Genomic DNA, 22524 nt, shown 5'->3' with positions numbered 1-22524 from the left:
TTTACTAACGGAATCCGGATTCGAACTTTCTCTATGACATTGCAGACGTGACAAAAGTTATGTGTAGATAAAAATCAAGAAGAGGAAAATTACATTGTATTAAATGTATGACATATTTTGTCAAATGTTGGACACTCATGAGTACGAGTCACGACTCTTCGTTTTGCATGAAGTCGTTTTTTACCTTTTTAAGACTGCTGCACCTTCCCTAGCACTGTAGCACAATTTCCAAAACACCTTTCTTCTCACAAGTCATACTAATATTGATTTATCATTTCTATTTCTCTCCATTTATTAACACTGGGCTCTATATATATGGTTGCTTCACTGTGTTGGATGAAGTATAGTATAGAATGGGTTCATTAGCAGCAGAAGCTACGATTGTGAAGAAATAGAGAGAGCATCCGCCTTCTTCTTATTCCCTTAAGATTAACAAACTTTCTCAGCTTACGCTGGACAAATACGAATCCCGTCTTTTCTTTTCTGATGGATATAACTGGTACGTGAACTTGTTATAGTCTGATTGCATATTTCATCATTATAAACATATTAGGCTTTCTTATTATCTATGTCAAATTTGAAGAAAGAGTAATCTTGTTCTTTTGTGACCTACTTTTTTACTAAAAAATATATATAGGAGGTTGGTTATATACCCAAAAGGAAACCGAAGTGACAATGGAAGCGGATTTATTTCAATGTACGTGGAGTTTGACAAGACCTGCCTCTCACCCACACTGATAGAAGTGTTTGCAAATTTCACGTTTTTCGTTTATAACAAGAAAGAAAACAAATAATTTTCAATACTAGGTTCGTACCATACTCACTTAGCCCTCTCTCTATATACATACATATTAGTTGATTGATATGTAAATCAGTACATGCATATGAACATTAGATGTTGAAGTAAAGCGGTTCAATGCATTAAGGACGGTATGGGGACTATCACAAGTGGTTTCGGTGGAAACATTCAGTGACCCTAAAAATGGATATATCTTCGAGGGAGAAGAATGTGAGTTTGGTGTTGATGTGGTGATTGCTTCACCCTTTACCAAGTGGGAAGTTGTCTCTTTTGACGAGAAATTTCCTTTTCCAAAGTTCTCCTGGAGTGTTAAAGATTTCTCGGTGCTTAAAGAGAAAATTTACTTGTCAAATAGCTTTTCAATCGGAGAAAGAAAATGGTGAGTCCAAATTTTTTCCTTTAGATATACACATGTCCATCAGTGGTAACCGGGCACAATAATGTTTTTTAGGTGTCTTCAGTTGCATCCAAAGGGAGACGATAGAGCAACGGGCAAGTGGCTATCCATTTTTTTGAATTTAGATGGCACTGAAATAGTAAAGGCGGATGAGAAGATTTACGCGCGAGCGCTTGTGAAGATTATAGATCCCCGTGGATCAAATCATGTCACAACAACAAGTATGTCATGTCATCAAATCATTTCAATAGATGATGAAAGGGTGATCAATACCCGTTCTTTAACTTATGATGAATATATATAGTTTTCCTACTTAAGTCATTAACTAATTTGATTTACATATGTACACTCCTTGTTCTTGTAGTTAACCGTTGGTACACGGAATCGAACAAAGCGTGGGGTGCTGTAGAGTTCTTGTCTTTAGCTAAACTTCGAGAGGCGTACTTGGACGTAGAAGATACTTTGAACGTAGAGGTCGAATTTAAAGTTCTCTCTGTCACTAAACACTCAGCTTAAATCTAAGCTCGACCTATTTAGGATCATCTGTTCCCTGTGTACTACTCTGTTTTCTGTTCCATTATCTTATTCGTTATTTAATTTTGCTCGTGGATATCCTTGTTTTTCTTAAATAATTTTTATATATACTCCGGTTTGTTTATTTCCTAATTAACAGTTTCATTTCATTTGTTATCGAAAAATATTTTCTGTTTATCAACGTTAGCAAATAACTATAGATAATATTTGTCTGATGTAAAAAAAATACTAAAAGATAACATTTGTTATATTATTTATATATTATGATTAGTAACTATATCTCTAGTAACAAAAACGTAAACAAGTACATTACTACGATTCAGGGTACGTATCTAAATGTATTATACTACATATATTTGTTTGTTATCTAGATATTTTAGTCATTAATATGTGCATATGTAAATATCCAGATGTAGAATCAAAGCGGTTCGTGTGAGGGTTGCCGCAAGTGCTACCGCTTGATACATTCAGTGACCCTAATAATGGATATGTCTTTGAAGGAGATCAATGTGAGTTTGGTGTTGATGTCATTGTTGCTCCACCCCCTGCCGATTGGGATATCCTATCTTTTAATGAAAAACTAGGTGCTTTCCCACGCAACGCGTGGGTTGTGGTGTAGTTGACACTTTCTTGTTTTTTTTTTGGTCTTTTTCGTTTTCTCTTTTGTATTATTTTGTTTTAATTAGGCATATACGGGTTTTACCGTCACTTTTATTTATACACTATATGTTTATACCATTTCGTTTAGATGTGTATAATTGTGGCGTTTATTTTTTATGAATTATGAAGATGTTGTTTCTTGTTTTTGAGGATCCAATCTTATCATTGACTGATATTGTTTCCAATACATTTATTGTATTATAGATTTTCTAATTAAATGCTTATGTAAACCCTTAATACGTTGATGTTGCAATAATAAGTTATTTTTTAAAAATAATTATCTTCCGTGTAAGTGATTATGTTTGTATGCCCATGTTTTGGTCTAATATCAATAAGATCGTTTCTGTTTTTCTTTAGTTGGCGTTGAAACCAATTTTGAGTTAAACAAATAATGGGTCGAATTATGGTGTTAGTAAGTAATATAAATTCTTATGTATATATATTGTATATATGTGACTATAAATTTAGCTAACTAAAAAAGTATGTAATATTTAAATACAATCTTGAACATATATATATATATATATATATATTTTATTTGTGGGAGGAATGTATGAAATTATTGGATAGAAGTTATTTTTGAGTTAAATGACCTTTAATGTCTTTAAAGTGAGTTAAATATTAATAAATTTTTATATGTGTCTTGACTTTTTTAAAAAGGAATACCAAGTGTTTCCTTCCAAATTTTTGAAGTGACATAATATTTTAGTTTTCTTATATGATTTTATGAACTTCAATGTAAAAGTTTTTCAAAGTAATAAGTACACTCACTGATTGAATTATAAAATTTGGAGAAATGTTTATTTCGATTAATCATCTGCTCTTTTAAATAAATTAAATAAGTATGTTGTTATTCCTACAAATAGGACAACATATATTATAGTTTAACCATGGAGTTAAGCAATGGAAATGGAAGTTGTTTGCAAGACAAAATGCCTATATGTTACACATTGATTGTTTAAAAATAAATAGGAACGTCTAATTCTCAACTAAAGTTGATTGTTTTGTTAAAACCAACATATGTGAATTTAAATTTAATTATGCAAATTTAAAAAATAATTATGAATAGATTAGAAAGGCAAGAAATATAAAAGAAATATTTTTTTATATAAATAAAATAAAAATTGAAAACCATATTAAATATATATAATACTTTCTACATTAAAATATAGAATCAAACTCTTACAAGTTACAACACATATGAGATATAACAACATTTGATATTGGTAGGAGAGGAGGAGAGAATGTTTACTATAAGATGGTAATCCAAATTAGATAATGGAGATAAATCTTTAAAAAATAGAACAATGTAATATATATATATATATATATATATAATACTTTCTAAATTAAAATATAGAATCAAATTCTTACAACACATATGAGATATAACAGCATTTGATATTGGTGGGAGAGGAAGAGAGAATGATTACTTATAAGATAATAATCCAAATTAGATAAAGGAGATAAATCTTTTAAAATAAGAACAATGTAAAATATATATCATGTAGTCTCTAAAATTAAAATTTAGCATTAACAATTTATAATGATATTTCATTTGTTTTTTACAACCCATACAACAAAAATAAGAAATCAAAAATAACAAAAAAACGAAAAAATGATTTGAGGTATTGTAGAAGAGAATGAGAGAATGTGAAAATGAGATAGTAAAAGAATGTCAATATGAGAGAATGATAGATTGAGAGAATGCTTATTTATATGATAAGAAATTATGGAAGTTACATTTAGAACTATGGAGTTACAATAGTAATTTATTGTGTTTGAATAAAATTGAGTGGTAGAATATGATTAATGCATAATTTATTTTATTTTCAGTTATAATTTTATTTTAATGTGTGAGTTAAATGTATTGTGTTTATTGGGTCTTAAATATTGTTTAAAGCAATTAGAAAGCAAAAAAAAAAAAAAAAAAAAATAGAAAACATTAAATGAAAATCAACCAATAAGGAGAGACCAAAACCTTACTTTTATATATATGATATATTGCTTTAAACTTTGAAATGAGAAATATATTATAAGCAATAATTTTACATGAGAAATATATTAATTTAGCCAACCAAAATATGAATATAAGTTTAGCCAACCAAAATAAATAAAAATATGAAAATTTAACCAAAATATTAAAATTTAACCAAAATTTTTTTCTCTTGAAAGATAAATAAGTTAGTAGGAGGAATGAATTAATGTATAATTATTGGATAGGAGTTACATTTTAGTTAAATGGAGTTACATGTCTTTAATTATAAAAAATATTTTAATTTTTTATAACCTAAAATAAAAGGAATACCAAGTGGCTGAATCAAAATTCACATGATTTGGTTGTTTGTTGATATAAACTCAACACTTACACATAATATTTCAAAATAAAAAATATTACTTTTTAAGTGACAAACTAAATTAGTTTTCTTATAAAATTATATGAATTAATCAATCTCAATAATTTTTAAAACCCCAAGGATAACTTATACTTTTTTTGGTTTTCACTCATCAATTTAATTTATAGTGCTAGATTTCGTACTAATGGTTTCATCTTTAGAGAATTTAGTGAAATGATATTTTAAAAATTATATTTTATTTTTATATTTAAGTTCCAGTTGAATATGTTTTGTTTTTTGGATCATTTTTTATTTTGATTAAAGACACAAAAAACCAATTGTTTAATTATGTTCTTTTTGTTTTCAAAAACCTCAAATCATAAAAAATATATATTATATTGATCTCTGCAGATTTATCAATTGGATCACAAAACAAAATAGTCTTTATAAATGGATAATTATATTGATCTTTATAAATTATTAAAAATGATACATGAATATGTGAGATAACCAGAGACATAATAGATAATTACATATGGATCATTTCAACTTTATGATCTTATTGTGTGGTGAATATTGTAAGGAAGTATGAAAATAATGACTTATAAGATGTTAATATAAAATAGAAAATGGAGATAAACATTTTAAAAGATTAAAATAAATATATAAGATATACATATCATACAAACTCTAAAACTAAGCTTTTACAAATTTGACTTTTTATAACCCATACAACAACAATAACAAAAAAAATACAAAACAAAACAAAAAAAGAGATTTGAGAGTAGTGGAAGAAGATGAGAGAATGAAAGAGTGATAGACTAAGAGAATAAGATAATGAGTATTTATAGGAAGAGAAATGATGAAAAATTACATTTAGAAAAATGAGAGTTACAATTCTAATTTATTGTTTTGTTTTAATACAACTTAGTGGAGAAATAAAGTTAATGCATAATTTATAGGGAGAATTTATATGATTTCAGTTTTATATTATGTGAGTTAAATGTGAAAATTAATTGTTTTTAAATTTGTGTTTTATTATAAATTTTTTTTTGTTAAAATTGCATTGCCAAGTGGACCAATAAGGAGAGAGTGAAACCTTACTTTTATATATATGATTCCGTTGTCCTAAGTTCCATTGGATTCTTAAGAACTTCTCTGAGCTGAAAGAACTTGTTTACACATCAAGCATTTTACCAGTGGGAGGAAGAAAATGGTAAGTATCAACTATCAATAAACAAATATGTATGTGTGCATTCACGCGTTTAGTTGAATGTTAACATGTGCGAATTTATTGATAAGTAGGTCTTTAAGTTTGTATCCCAATGGCGAAAGTGCAAAAACAGATGGCGAAAGTGCAAAAGTAGATGACGAAAGGGTATCCATTTATCTGATTTTGGCTGACAATGAAACACTAAGAGAAGATGAGAAGGTTTTTGCACAAGCTCAACTACGACTTCTAGACCCATTTGGGCACGATCACGTCAAGTGGAACGGAATTAAGTCATAACACTGTTTATATCCCCTTTTAATAAAAGGGAAGTACACAACTTAATTGTTGTAGACTTTATAAAAAATATAAATGATTACAAATGCATAAAAATAAAATAGCTTATATATAGGATATACATTAACCCTATACTCTTCATAAGATAACTCTTCATATATAGATAATAAATGATAAATGATATCCATAAATCGTGGAGCAAGATTTAGTTATAATATATATGAAGATCCTCCTTTCGTATGTTTGTATCAAATCGTAGACTTTATAAAAATTAGAAATGGTTACAAATGCATAAAAATAAAAATAGGTTATATATATGATCTACATTGACCCTATACTCTTCATAAGATAACTCTTCATATATAGATAATAAATGATAAATGATAAATCCTCTTTTTAATAAAATGGAAGTACATAACATTGTTTTGGTAGACTTTATAAGACTTTATAATTTTAATAAATGGTTACAAGTTGATAGTTCATATATTAAAGGTAACAAATAAAACCTTAATTGTAACAGAAAATCTTAAACGTGATATTCCAAATTGATAGTTTATGGATATTCCAAACTTTATTTTCGGAAGATCACGTTGTTTCCAAAGATCTACAATTACAATATTACCAATTTATTTTCCTGAGATTTTATTGATAGACCACAACGTTAACCAAGTTATTAAAGGGGATAAAAATATACTCAATCATAAAATGAAAGTACACAACTTTTTTTTTGTATAATAAAACGGAAGTACACAATTTTTTTTTGTATAATAAAACGGAAGTACACAACTTTTTTTTGTAGAATATATAATTTTTATAAGTTGGTTACAAAATAAATAATATATTAAATATAGGTTGGTTACAAAAAAAAAAGTTATAGATGAAATCCGTGGGCTATATGAAATTACAAATACACTTCAGAATATCTCAAAAAACCCTCTTATAGATAATATTTCAATGATTTATACAATTTCCAAAAAAAATCTTAATTATTCCATATATTGTTACACTATATATAGTGTTAGGCACAAAAATATACTGTTAGGTATAAAAAAGAATAAAATCTTGGCAATTAATCACACTTAATCGTGATTTCTGAGATTTTATGTGGATTTCAAAATAAAATCCAATGTTTTCAAAACCGGACCGGACCGGCGGTCGAACCACGTTAACCCGCGAACCGGCAACATGTCCGGATTGGGTTAATATCAAAACCCAAAAGAAATTGAGCCGGTAAAAAACCATATCAACCCGCCAAAAAACCAAAAACCGGTGAACCATTAAACCGGATAAAACCGGGTTCTACTTTTTTTTGAAAAAATGAGTGCAATTAATTTAACTAACCTCTTCTTAGCAAATTAGCAATAGTAGGGTTTCTTAGAGAATGAAGATTAAATGTTCTATACTCTTATTCTCTTATTGTTTGAATTTCTAAAATATTTTATTAGTACTGGTTACACTTTGAGTTTATTACACTTTGAGTTTATTACTTTTTAAGTTTTTTTAAAAACATTATGATTATTGAAGTATTTTATTTGGCATATCCAATTATATCATAGTTATAATCATTGAAAAAAATAGAAAACCTATTCATACCTATTATTTATAAAAGTATCATCAAAATCAATTGAACCCGGTCGACCCCGGTCGAACCATGTTGACTCATGACCCAGAAGCTTTCCCGGTTCAGTTACCGGTCCGGTTTTAAAAACATTGATAAAATCTGACCTAACATCCTTCCAAGCTTTTAATATAAATCAATGTCTTTAAAACCGGACCGGAAGTCTTTCGGGTCACTGGGTCAACAAGTCGGACCGCTTGAATTACAGGTCAATTAGTTTATTAGTTTGATTACATTTTATGAATATAACATCTACTTTTTATAAATATATGAACAAAAAATACATAGTTAGGTACTAAGCAACTAAAATTAAACTTTTAAATGATTAGATAAAATAACTAACTGATTTTTTTATAAATAACAACATTTATTTTTAATTTGGTTTGAGTTTAAAGTGTGACCAAAATAAAATATTTTAATTTGAGATCGACAACCCGGTCCGACCCTCCTGTTCAACCACCGGTTCACGGGTTTTTAGTGGGTTTTTCTATTTTTTTGCGGGTTTAATTTTTTAGGTTTTTAGAGGTTACCATGACCGGAATATCTATCGGGTTGTGGTTGGATCGAACCGACCGGCCGGTCTGGTCCTGATTAAAAAACATTCATATAAATCATTCAGATCTCCATTCACCAAAATACATATTCATACAAAAAAATAATAATAACAATCGTTTCTCAGTTTACAATGCTAAACCGTCTTCTAAATTATATTTTATTTTAAAATTATAATAAAGATAAAAGAAATTTTAATCCGTGCTCTAGCACGGGTCCAAATCTAGTTACATTGTTATTTGTCTTAACAGTGTCTATATTAACCTGATTATTTGTAGAGTTATATATTCATTTGGAATTCAGCAGCCTCAAAATAACCATGCTTGGATCATCTTTTTGTGTTCTGTACGCAGTTAAGGATTGGCACATCAAATCAAATCCAGGTTGGGGGCACCGTCATTTTATGTCTCGAGCTGAGCTTCAAAAGGCATACTTGGGCAAGAAAGACACTTTAACTATAGAGATAGAATTTGAAGTTTTTTCTGAGACAAAATGCTCTCCTACTATTTAAGCTCCACTTTAGAATTTTCAATAATATAATGCTACTTAGACTATTCTGATACATTGATATGTTCATACTCTTTTTAATTTATGTAACACCCATGATCTAAATTATGATAATTTGGTGAGGCTGTCGATCGACACTAGTGGTAGTTGTTTGGCCTTATGTGGTCGCTCTCAGCCTTATGTGGTCGGGTGTTCGGTTCGATTTTAGGATTCTCGGTTCAAGCTGGTTCGGATTGGAGATCATATTTAAAGTGGGAAATCGACATTTTTGGAGGAGGAGACCTAATTGTCGCCGCTTTTGAGTGAGAAAGGAGAGAGAGCAATCCCCAAAAGTTCCTGTGAGTTTACTGAAGATTTCTTGAAGCTTTTGTCCCTGTTTTTGTGAGTTTTTGGCTTGGAGGTTGGAGATCTAAGGCTGAGAGCGTGGGAGAAGCTTGTGGTGATGTGTTTTTCGTCATTGTTGGTGAGATCTTTCGGTTTGGCAAATGTGAGTGCATGACCATGGCTTATCTAAGCTGAGATCTCTGTTTCTGTGATTCTGTGTGTTGTGTGGTTGATTTGTTGGTTGGTTGTGAGTTTTTCGTAGCTCCTGAGGCTTGGATTCGTTCTTGGGATCGTGGGGAACGGAAAGGAGAAGCTTGGAAGCGAGATTCGGAGTTTCTATTCGAAGGACATCGATGCTCGGCATCGGTGTCGGTCGACACCAGTTGTGGTGTCGGTCAACACCAACGCGAGGACGACTCGGAGACTTGGCGAGTGTCGGTCGACACTATGTGTAGGATTTGGGGAATGTCGAGCAGTGTCGGTCGACACCACAAGACCAATGACCAGTTATGTCGTATTGCTGTGTGCATGTTTCCCTGGTTTGTTTTATTATTGTTGTTGTTTGTGGCATTAGAAATCTTATTGCTTGTGTGTATAGCCCAGTAGATGGAAGGATTGCCTCACTAAGTATTTCTGGTAATACTTACGCCTCCCTTTTGTGTTGTGGCGCAGGTAAAGGCAAAGTGTGATCGTGGAATCAAGGCTGAAGAGGAGGATATTCTAGAGGCTCGGTTGTTTGCTCTGTGTCTTTGTTAGGATGCTAGAGTGGAACTTAGTGGTCTAGAATGGATGTTAGAATTGATGGTTTTATGATTGACTTATGTTCTGGATTATTGTTGGAATTGATTTGATGTTGTTTCTTTAATTATTATTGGTTATTGGACTTATGAATGTTATCCGCTGTTGTTATTGATTGGGGTAGGTTGCTAGTAAGTATGAGATCACTAGATTCTAGGATATATATATATATAACGGGTTGGGTTGTTTCAATCTGTCTTATGAGTTCTTTAGTTTCATTTCTGCTCAATTTGTTTTAATAATTATATTGAGCCAAGTGCCTTAAATAACTCTCTTTTAAAAAAAAAAAAAAAAACTAGGATTTACCCGTGGTATACCACAGAACAATATTTTTAACTTTTATGATTTTGTGTTACAGAATTATTAAATTTGTTTGATTTTAAATATAGATGTTGCGGTGTTAATTGTTATTAAATATATATGTGGTGGATCTGAAAGAACTATAAGTACTATATGTGTATTTTTAATATAATAAAACTCATATTTGCTAAAATAATGTATGAGTAAAATACATTTCTATCTTTCAATATATTTATATTTGTAAGACTTAATACAACCCATTAATCAGTTTTTTTGAGTTAAATTTGAAATAAACATAAGTATTTGTATTTTTAAAATTAAATAGTATTTTTAAACTCTAAGAGTCTATATTAAAATTTATAATGAATAAAATAGATTTATTTACAAAAGTTATCATAACGTATCAAAATTTAATATATTTTCAAATGTGAAGTATGACTAACTTGAGAACTATATAAAAGTAATCTGAATGAATCACAACTTATACTTAAATTCAAAAGAGTGGGTTATTATGTTATATTTAAGTTTTCAATTTTAAATGTCTGAGAAATAAACTTAGTGGAAAATAATAATTCAATAATAATAATAATAATAATAATAATAATAATAATAATAATAATAATAATAATAATAATAATAATAATAATAATAATAATAATAATTATTATTATTATTATTATAAATATTAAGGTGTTAACCAAATAAATAATGAAGATTTAACCATGTTTGGTGATTCTTTTTTTATTTTATTGTAATAACCTATCTCAGTATATAATCCCATTTTATAATAGTTTAATTTTTTTAATATGTATATGACATATATATTTGATTTTGTGACTAAGGAAACTGACTTTAAAAAAAAAAATACTCAGTAAAAGTTAAAATAAATCGAAGAAACAGAACTGATAAAATGATTTGATTCAAAATTAACTTCATATGGAAAGAAAAATACTTAGGTTCACCCCTAGGGGTGAACCTCTCCATTCACCCCCTCTTCTCTCAGCCAATCAGAATCTTCCATCTAATATTTTATTTCAAAAATAAATTAAAATTAAATTAAAAAGCAAACCAAATTAAGGAAACAAATTCTGTATACTTTTAATTAAGGAAAGTTAAATATTGGCTTGGTTTAAATTTTTAAACTTAGAATAAAATTATGTCGGTTTGGGTTTACAAATGAAGTGCTTAGAGTTTAGATTTTACAATTAAGACGAAATTATATGTCGGTTTGGGTTTACAAATGAGGTGGTTAGGGTTTAGATTTTACAATTAGAACGAAATTATATGTCGGTTTGGGTTCACAAATGAGATAGTTAGGGTTTAGATTTTACAACTAGAACAAAATAATATGTCGGTTTGGGTTCACAAATGAGATGTTAGGGTTTAGATTTCACAATTAGAACAAAATTATATGTCGGTTTGGGTTCATAAATAAGATGGTTAGGGTTTATATTTTATAAGTAGAACGAAATTATATACGGTTTGGGTTCACAAATAAGATGGTTAGGGTTTAGATTTTATATATGTCGGTTTGGATTTATTAAAGTGCGGTTTAAATTTTTTAATTTTATAATAATATATACAGATTTTATTGCCTTATTTTATTAGGGGTGAATGGAAAGGTTCACCCCTAGGGGTGAACCCAAGTATTGTTCATATGGAAATAAATGTTGGAGAGTTACTAATATGATCAAACCGTTTATCATAATTCCGTTTGCTGCCTGAAAGTATCAAAAACTTATTAAGTAAACATACCCCAGTAAGTACACGACAATATTTGTCTGTCATCACTATACAAAAAGTAGTATAAATTAATTTACCTTAATTTTATATCAAAGTCAAATAAACTCAATTTCAATCTCTTATTTCGAAATGAAGTTTTTGGCTTGTTGTTCAACTCTAGCATTTGCATCTTCTAACTGTAACAATTTGGCCAAGCACATCTAGAGAAAAGAAAGAAAATTATTTAGTTATAGTATAACAAAAATAATAATCTATATCTATAACAAAAACGTCTCTTAGGCAAATGAAGCATCTATTTCAGATTTTCGTAGGGGTGGGTTTTTGCAGGAAATATGGTTGTGTGTGGCGGTGGGTGTGTGAATGGTGAATGATACACTTATGAGAGAGCTTAAAACACATTTTAGCAAATAACTCTCATTAATTATACTAATTACATCTATGCCACTATAGATTTAAATCATAATTCATTACATAAATTAAAACTATTTGTAGCCATTTAATTTGAAACTATATTACTATTCTTTAAAAAACAACAAATTATTTTTCAAAATTGATAATTATTCATATTTTATTAAAATAAAGTCTATACACATTTTTCTGCCACGTAAAAATTCTTTTCTACATTCAAATATTTCACGGGTGAGATATATTTTTACACAAAATAGTCACAAATTTGAATTATAATAAAAATTAGTTAAATATTTTGTTTTATCAAATCTTAGATCTCAAATTCCCCTATATATTAATAGAGAAGCATTTTTGAAAAAATGCTCATGTGTCGTCGCCAGAGAGCTCGAAACACATTTTAGCAAATAACCCTCATTAATTATACTAATTACATCTATGCCACTATAAATTTAAATCATAATTCATTACATAAATGAAAACTATCTGTAGCCATTTAATTTGAAACTATATTACTATTCTTTAAAAAACAATAAATTATTTTTTCAAAATTGATAATTATTCATATTTTATTAAAATAAAGTCTATACACATTCCTCCACCACGTTAAAAAATTTTTCTACATTCAAATATTTTACAGGTGAAATGTATTTTTACACAAAATAGTCACAAATTTGAATAATAATAAAAATTAGTTACATATTTTGTTTTATCAAATCTTAGATGTCAAATTATAATTTTACTCATAATAATTTTATTTAAATCGATTTATCCGCACTATGTGCGGGTTGTTTACCTAGTATAGTGTTTAAGGTGGTAGGCAGGGTTTCGTCACTGTTAGTCGCACGAAGCCTTGATTCGCAAGGTTAGAAATTTTTTTTTTGCGATCTGATTTGATATGATTTAGTGAAGATTGGTATGGAATTATCTTTCAATATGATTAGTTATAGGTCCGATCTGATTTCATTGCGACTAAACCATTATAGGTCCGATAAGTTAGGCTTATAATTTACAGAAAGTTGGTATATTGGATTTATACTGCATATTTAACGGTAATGAGACATTACCAAAGATGTAATTGAGTTTCTATATATTTAGGAGATTGTCAAGATATTATTCAAATATGTAATCGTGTTTCTATAAACATAAACGAATTGCTAAATTATAGGAATTGAAATTAGTGGACTTCAATTTGTTACCATTTTGAATGATTAAATCTATATTAACATTTTTGAATTACGATTTTGAATGATTAAATCTATATTAACATTTTTGAAGTACATTTTGGTTTATGTCCTTTAAGTTTTACTTATTTAATTTCTTTTACAACATTAATCCCTAAAACAATTTCATATATAACATTGCAGAGAAACTCAAATACTAAACTTTCTTAAATTGACCAACATTTGTTACATTTATTGCCAAAAAATCTTAACAACATCTATACATTCCGATTTTTCTAAAAACAACTCTACCCATTAAAGTTTTAACCCACTAAATCTCCAAAACTATTTTTATGGATGCTAGACTCTCTCAAATTTAAATGATATACAACAGATTTTCTATAACAAAAGTTTACAATCTCCATAATTATATTAACATTAATAAATTTCCTAAACCGAAAATCCAATAATAAAATGTCAAATTAAATATGTTGAAAACCCCCATATAATTTGGTTTATTTTTTATTTTTTGAGGAAGTACCAAAAAAATTAAAATTCTATTAATTATCATAAAATAAATATATTGACATGGAAAAATTATAAACTATAAAAACCCTTATATCGATTCTTTTGTCTCATTAGTCGACTTTGGCCGCTTTTGAGAAACAAAAGAGAGAAAGAGTGTTCTTGGTGTTCTTGGTGATTTCTGTGGATTTATGGTGTTTTCTGGTAATATATGAGGCTTAGAACGTTGTAGGAGCTTGCTAGGAGTTTTCTATTGCTTGTTTGAGGTTCAGTTTCGTCTTGGCATAGGTAAGTGCATCACTACAAGAAAACAGGTGATTAGCGACTACAAATAGCGACTACATATGTAGTCGCCAAAAATAACGACTACATAGTGACGATTTAGCGACTATTCTGTGACTACAGGAAATTAGTTGCTACTGAGTCACTCTATAGCGACTAATTCATGTAGTCGTTACAGTGGTTGTATTTTAACGACTACGAGATGACTATATTGTTGATGGAATTATGTAGTTGCAACGTAGTCGCTAAATTAACGACTACAGTACGACCAAATCAAATAGTCGTAAACCTTGGCGACTAAGTTGCGATTCATTCGGCGAGTCATAAGGTAGTCGTAAAGTGGTCGTAAAATTTGGCGACTGCACGGCGACTCATACGGCGAGTCATTATATAGTCATCGTGTAGTCACCAAATAGTCGCAAAATACAGTTAAAAAAAACGTGTTTTCCATGTGGGGGTTGGTGTACCAACTTTTATTATGTAGTCGCCTATTAGTCACCTAGGAAAGTCTATAAAAACGAGTTGTACTCATTTGTTCTCTTCATTCCGAACAAGACACTTTCCTTTCCTAAAAAAAAATTTTTAAATCAAAAAAAAAAAAGTTTGGCTTTATATAATCTTATATTTTCTCCCAAAAATATATATATATATATATAATTATAATGGTGGGATATTACAATTATGGTGGTAATGGAGGTAATTATCGGGAGTGGATGTACAAGAGGTTCGATGAAGTGACGGGGAATTTTTATCTGAATTCGAAGTGGGGGTGGACCAATTCTTAACGTTTGCAAGTAGCCAAGATACAGTTCAGAATAATGGGGGTAAGTTTCTCTGCCCATGTAGTGTTTGCAAAAACAATAGATGTCTCTCGGGTAGAAGAGTTATGAGTCATCTGTATAGTAATGGATTTATGCCATATTATTATGTTTGGTATAACCACGGAGAAGAAATTAATTTGGATATAAGAAGTAGTTACACTGATAGGACCTATGATGGGTGTCATGAAGAAATGGGTAATGTAGTAGAAGATCCATATGTGGATATTGTGAATGATGCATTTCGTTATAATGTGGGTTTAGATGATATTTATCATCAAAATGATAGTTATGAGAATGTGGAAGAACCGGTACAAAACCATTCGCAGAAATTTTACGACATGTTAGATAGTGCAAAAACTCCTTTATATGATGGTTGTCATGAAGGTCACTCGCAATTGTCATTGGCTGCTCGAGTCATGCAAAATAAGGCGGAGTATAATATGAGTGAAAAGTTAGTAGATTCGGTTTGCGGAATTTTGACGGATTATTTACCATAAGGCAACCAGTCTACTGGTTCACATTACGAGACAGAGAAATTGATGCGTAATTTGGGCCTTCCATATTATACAATTGATGTTTGTATTAACAATTGTATGATTTTCTAGAAAGAAGACGAAAAGGAAGAGACATGTCTATTTTGTGGTTCACCAAGATGGAAGCCTAAGGAGGACCGACGGAGAACAAGAGTACCATATAGTCGTATGTGGTATCTACCTATTGCTGATAGGTTGAAGAGAATGTATCAGAGCCAAAAGACTGCAGCAGCAATGAGATGGCATGCAGAGCACCAATCAAAAGAGGGAGAAATGAATCATCCTTCTGATGCGGCGGAGTGGAGATATTTCCAAGAGCTTAACCCTCGGTTTGCAGAAGAACCCCGTAACGTCTACCTTGGATTATGTACCGATGGGTTCAATCCATTTGGCATGTTTCATAATCATTCGCTGTGGCTTGTGATCTTGACTCCATATAATTTACCCCCTGGTATGTGCATGAATACGGAGTACTTGTTTCTTACAATTATGAATTCTGGGCCAAATCATCCGCGAGCTAGCCTCGATATCTTCCTACAACCTTTTATTGAGGAGTTAAAAGAGTTGTGGTCTACTGGAGTAGATGCATACGATGTGTCTTTGATTCAAAACTTTAATCTAAAAGCAGTGCTGATGTGGACGATAAGCGACTTTCTGGCGTATAGCATGTTATCGGGATGGACCACCCACGGTAAATTGTCTTGTCCAATTTGCATGGAAAGTACAAAGTCGTTTTATCTACCCAAAGGAAGGAAGACATGTTGGTTTGATTGTCACCAAAGATTCCTGCCTCATGGTCATCAATTAAGGAAGAACAAAAAAGATTTCCTGAAGGGAAGAGACGCTTCTAACGACTATCCACCGCAGTCTTTAACTGGTGAGCAATTTTATTACGTGCGTTTGAAATGTGTAAATCCACCAAAAACCAGGGAAGTCGGTGGTAACGGTCATGAAAAGAAGATGCCAGGCTATGGAAAGGAACATAATTGGCACAAAGAAAGCATATTATGGTCGCTACCTTTTTGGAAGGACCTCAATGTCCGACATAATATTGATGTGATGCATACCAAGAAGAATTTTGTAGACAACATCTTGTATACTCTTATGAGTGTACATGGTAAATCTAAAGATAACATCATGTCAAGATTGGACATAGAACAATTTTGTTCTCGACCACACTTACATATTGATAGGAAGGGTAAAGCTCCATTCCCAGCATATACATTGACAAAGGAAGCCAAAACAAGTTTATTGGAATGTGTCAAGCATGCGGTGAAATTTCCAGATGGTTATTCGTCAGACTTGGCTAGTTATGTTGATCTGATCAATGGCAAGTTTTCAGAAATGGAGAGTCATGATTGCCATGTTTTTATGGAGCGACTTCTTCCATTTATCTTTACAGAACTCCTAGACCGGAACGTTCACCTTGCATTATTGGGTATTACAGATTACTTATTTAATTAAATAAGTACTATATATTTTTAAATATAATTTCCTAAGACATGAAATTTGAATACATTTTCAGGGATTGAAGCATTTTTCAGGGGCTTATGCTTAAGAACTTTGCAAAAAGTCGCGTTCAAATTCTTAAACATAACATTGTTTTGATCTTATGCAAGTTAGAGAAGATATTTCCACCATTATTTTTTGATGTGATGGAGCACCTGCCTATACATCTCCCATATGAAGCAGAATTGGGAGGCCCTGTCCAATATAGGTAGATGTATCATTTTGAAAGATTTTTTCAAAAAGTTGAAAGAAAAAGCGAGGAACAAAAGATATGCGGCTGGATCAATCGTTAGGTCATATATCAATGACGAGATTGCTTACTTCTCTGAGCACTACTTTGCCGATCATATACAAAAAAATCAAGGTATAATTAAATGAAATTATAATTTATACTTAATTTGAATTACTTTTAATTATCTTAATTGATCAGGTTAACAAGATTCTATGAAGGTGAAGTCCCAATATATCATGTCCCTGGAGTCCCTAATATATTTACTCATGTCGGTCGTCCAAGTGGGGAAATGCATGAAGTATGGCTTTCAGAGAGAGACTATCAGTGCGCCCATGCATATGTTTAACGGAATTGTGACTATTTTCGACCAATTGAGAGGTATATAATATAGACTCGCAAATATATAGACTCCACAAATATTTCTCATATATATTAAATATATTTAATTTTCTTAGTATGTTCGAGGATTTTCTTTCTACCAGATATCCTGAATTAACCGAAAAAGAACTGTCCATGAAAAGAGCTGAAGAATATCATGTGTGGGTGAAAGATTATGTAAGTATACTCCAATGCATGTAACCGACTCTAATTATGCATTTATTTAATTATATCATTGATAATATTTATATGTATATAATAATGTTTGACTTTATTATATATATATGCAGGTTATATACTGGAACGCCACAAATCCATTTCCTACTTGGGTTCAAGAGATAGTGCATGGACCTTTACACAAGGTCAAAACTTGGCCAATATACTTTACAAGAGGCTATGTGTTTCATACGCAGAATCACGGCGCTGGACGGAAGACATGTAACTATGATGTATGTGTTAAAGGTGAAAATTACACTGATGCATTTGATGGTGCAGATTTCTATGGGAACTTAACTGATATCATAGAACTTGAGTACGAAGGGATGACCAATTTGAAAATCACACTTTTTAAGTGTAAGTGGTATGATCCTATCATTGGTAGAGGGACTCGGAAGAGCAATAGTGGCGTTGTTGACGTGAACTCTTCGAGAAAATACAACATATATGAGCCATTTATTTTAGGTACGTAAGACTCAATATAATTTATATATAAGTTTATTTAATGTAACTATCCATACAAAATTGCGATTTTGCAAAAAGCATCTCAAGCGGATCAAGTTTGCTATATTCCGTATCCATACACAAATAAACCAAAGCGAGAGTGGCTAAGTGTTCTAAAAGTAAATCCAAGGAGAAAAATTTCAGGAGAATATGAAAACAATGAACCGACTCTGTTGCAAACATAAAATGATGATGTTGTATTGATGACTACAGTTGAAGATCTCATAGTCGACAATTTGGTAGCAGACGCTAATCCAATAAACCTTGATTACGATGTTGGAGATGCGGATCCAGAAGATGAATTCCAGTGTAATTTATCGTCTTCTGATGATGAAGAACAAGAAGACGAAGAACAATAATTATTTGGCAAAATTACTATGTATTTATTTTTTAATTTTTTCCTTTTTACTGTGTAATATTTGTGTAATATTATTGTGTAATATTATTGTGCAATATTATAAAATTATTCAGTATTTTATAAATAAACTTTGTTAATTCAAATTGTAATTCAAATTTTAAAATTTGGGCTTAGATTAAAATTTGGGCCTAATTAACCAAACACTAACTAAAACCCAAACCCATTAGTCCTTCTCTTCTTCCTCTCGATCCCCCTAATACCAAAACCCTAATCCATTCTCTTCTTCCTCTCGCAGCCTTCGCCTCTTCCTCTCGATTCCCCCAAATCCCTAATCCTTCTCTTCTTCCTTTCGATTCCCCCAAATCTGTAACCCTAATTCTTCTCTTCTTCCTCTCGATCCCCCAAATCTGTAACCCTAATCCTTCTCTTCTTCCTCTCGATTCCCCCAAATCTGTAACCCTAATCCTTCGCATCATCTCTCATACGATGCCTAATCGAGGAGGAAGGAAGAGGAAAGCTGCTCCTAACGTTTCTCAGAGAGTCGGAGTGTCAACACCAAATCAACAGCCGCACACTCTACCCAGTCAGTACAACTTCACACTAGCGGTCCAATCTCCTCCTCTGATGCAGACGCCTGAAGTACAACGACAGTCACCAGCGGCCCAGATCCGGAACTATCCTCTGCCTCAACAGCTTTTTCAGAACTCCTACACTCACCCACCGCAGCCTAAAGCACACCCGACTCCTTCTGAAGAAGTCCACTACAATCCGTCGCATCCTCCGCCTTCTCTAGTTGAAGTCTCTCAGACTCGCCGTCATCGTTCGCATCCATCGTCTCAAGGCAACAATTTCCAAGCTGATTATCCTCCGGTGTTGCCGGAACTCCAGGAGGACACATTGCGGCTCTAAATGAACTGCTTGTAGTGCCAAACAGACATGAGTTCACCACCGTCCTCTCTCCCATTCCCTTACCAAAGACCGAATAGTATGGTTAGGTTTTGTCTCATTTCATATTAGTGTTTAGGTCTTGTTTAAGTCTCATTGGTTTTGGTTTTTTTTAGGTCTTGCTTAGGTCTCATTGTTTAGGTCTCATTGGTCTTGTTATGAAGTGTTTGGTCTCTGATGTGATTACAAACTCTTTGAATAATGGTGCACACACTCTTGATGGTCAATTTTGAAGCTATGGTGTATCATTTATTAGACTTAGCATTAAGTCTTCTTAGTTTAGTTGATATCATCTTTCTTCTTCTTAGTTTAGTTGAGATCATCCTTCTTCTTCTTAGTTTAGTTGATATCATAGACTTAGCATTAAGTTTTATTATTGATTTGCTTTAGCCTTTGGTTTTGTTATTTTGAGTGTCTATAATGTGACTTTGGTTTTATTGTTTCATGTGTATGGAGGTTTGATCGTGACACTGGATCTAAGCTTGTTCGGAAGATTACTAAAATTCTTTTAAACAAATTTGAAGGTCCTTTCTACAGCTGGACATATGTTCCTCGGGATAAACAGGAAAGATACTTCATTAAGTTTGTGGTTAAGTGTTCTGTCCTCTAGCCTTCATATATAGCTTTAATCTTCCTATATTGCTTTACTCTTCATATATTGTTTTATTTACTTGTGCTTCTTTTCACTCACATTAGCTATTTTCTTTTTGTTTTTTGTAGAAAACCCACACTTGGGATCCTCTGATAACTGGGACTGTTCAAGCTAACTTCGAGACCATCTGTCAAAATCGGCTCAAAGACATGGTTAGCACCGTGAGAACTACTAGACGCCAACCTAAATGGATTGGAACTACTCTATGGAGAACAATGACATAATACTGGGACACTGAAGAAGCACAACAAAGGAGCAAAACATATTCTGATGCCCGTATGTCTGACCGTAATGGCCTCGGTCCTCATGTCCACCTCTCAGGGCCAAAGTCATATCGACAGATTCAAGACAAAATGGTGAGCCAATTCTGTTGTTACACATCCGCCACTTTTATTTTTGACCTAGCTGTTACATTAAAAATTTATTTGTCTGTTTCTTAACATTGCAGGAAGAGGAATTGGGAAGAGAAGTACGTATTGGTGAGGTTTTCATCAAGGCACATACAAAGCCTGATGGGACATATGTTGATCAGAAGGCAGAGAAGATAGCAGAAACATATGAGAAGAATGTGCAAGAGAGGTTGTCTCAGCTCGAGGAAGATCCTTCTGCTATCTCAGATGGTTATTCACGGCCCCGGGAGCTAACAGCTGAAGAATATATAGAAATCTTTCTTCAAGTTACGATTTATTTTAACAATACACAAATGTTATCTTGGAGTTTAATTTGTCATCCTCTAATATCTTATTTTCTTTTATGCAGTCCACTGAGAAGGATTCAAGAGAAAAACCTTTTGGAGTTGGAAGCCTCCATGACTGCATTGTCAGTGGCAAGCAGAAGCAAGCAGGAGACACTTCTACCTTTGTGGCTATGCAAGAATAGTTGAAGGAAGCTCAACGGAAGATAGAGGAGCAGGCTGCTCATATGTTGAGGCATGATGCAGAAATGTTGAGGCGTGATGCAGAAATTGCTCAACAATCCAAAATTATTGCTGGACAGAAGGAGAAGATTGACGAGTTGGACTTGGTAGGGAAGTTTCTGCGGGAATGTGATCCACGGTTCAAGCAGTTCTTGACAACTCATTCAGCTAAAGAGACAACCACGATGGAGTCACTTCAACAAGAAGATCCAACTTCAACTCCATAGGTTACTCTATGTGTTACCTACTACTAAGTAACTCTTTTTTGATGAACTCAATAGTGACACTATGTGTTGTACTTTGTGTATTGGAAACTATAATAACTTTTAAGTACAATGTATTTTGGCATGAATATTATGTGTTACTTTAGGTTTCTAATTTAGAATCATTTTTTGGTTTGGTTGACAGGGTTAAAAAGAAACAAGAGAAATTACAATATTTTATATCCAGTTTCAGAAAACATTAGTTGCCAAATAGTCATCAAATTTTAACAATATTGCTAAAAACTAAAGTGACTATATAGTGACTACTACATATATTAGTCGCCAAAACGTCACCAAAACTTATACGACTATCTACCGACCAAATTAACAACCCATTTGTTCAGGTTTCTTAATCACAGAATAGTTGCAACCTACTCACTAAAAATAATGACTACATGATGACTACTATGTATATAGTCGTAACGTAGTCGCAAAAGAGTCACTATAATTTACGACAAAATGATGACTACTGTGTGACAACATGTATATAGTTGTCTATTAGTCGCAAAATTGCGACTAAATTTACGACTACAACAATTAGCGACTCTCGATTCACGACTGTATGAAATAGTCGCTAATTAGTCGTAACTCTTGATTTTGCGACTACTCGGTGACTAATAGTGTAGTTGCAAAATGCGTGTTTTCTTGTAGTGCATGACCATGGCTTATCTAAGCTAGAGATCTCTCTGATTTGCTTGTTATGTGTTGTTAGGCTTGTTAGATGGTTATTTGGGACGTTAGGAAGCT

The 22524-nt window shown here is 31.8% G+C and overlaps 1 protein-coding gene and 2 pseudogenes across 1 annotated transcript; all 3 read left to right on the top strand.

Annotated features, from left to right (window-relative positions):
* The first annotated feature begins 220 nt into the window (after window positions 1–220).
* Window positions 221–1806, top strand: LOC104748425 (uncharacterized; annotated as a pseudogene).
* A 14232-nt stretch (window positions 1807–16038) lies between these two features.
* Window positions 16039–19002, top strand: LOC147926558 (uncharacterized). Its single transcript, XM_087487101.1, has 6 exons — window positions 16039–17223; window positions 17424–17521; window positions 17744–17869; window positions 18028–18100; window positions 18214–18604; window positions 18857–19002. Exons 1-6 carry the CDS (start codon window positions 16039–16041, stop codon window positions 19000–19002), a joined length of 2019 nt encoding a protein of 672 aa, XP_087343227.1.
* Window positions 19003–19334: 332 nt separating this feature from the next.
* On the top strand, window positions 19335–19987 carry LOC147926557 (uncharacterized; annotated as a pseudogene).
* The last annotated feature ends 2537 nt before the right edge of the window (window positions 19988–22524 follow it).

This window comes from Camelina sativa, chromosome 15 (assembly GCF_030686135.1).
Source record: "Camelina sativa cultivar CO46 ecotype springtype chromosome 15, ASM3068613v1".
Lineage (NCBI taxonomy): Eukaryota > Viridiplantae > Streptophyta > Magnoliopsida > Brassicales > Brassicaceae > Camelina > Camelina sativa.
The sequence above is the reverse complement of the archived record's forward strand: the minus strand, read 5'-3'. Positions and strand labels throughout refer to the sequence as shown.

Bases quoted from the DNA above. Each gene is read 5' to 3' on its own strand.
- LOC147926558 (XM_087487101.1), top strand. From the start codon at position 16,039: ATGAGATGGCATGCAGAGCACCAATCAAAAGAGGGAGAAATGAATCAT. The intron at 17,224-17,423 runs GTTCACCTTGCA...ATCTTATGCAAG, and splicing joins CAGAACTCCTAGACCGGAAC to TTAGAGAAGATATTTCCACC. The intron at 18,605-18,856 runs GTACGTAAGACT...TGATGACTACAG, and splicing joins ATATGAGCCATTTATTTTAG to TTGAAGATCTCATAGTCGAC.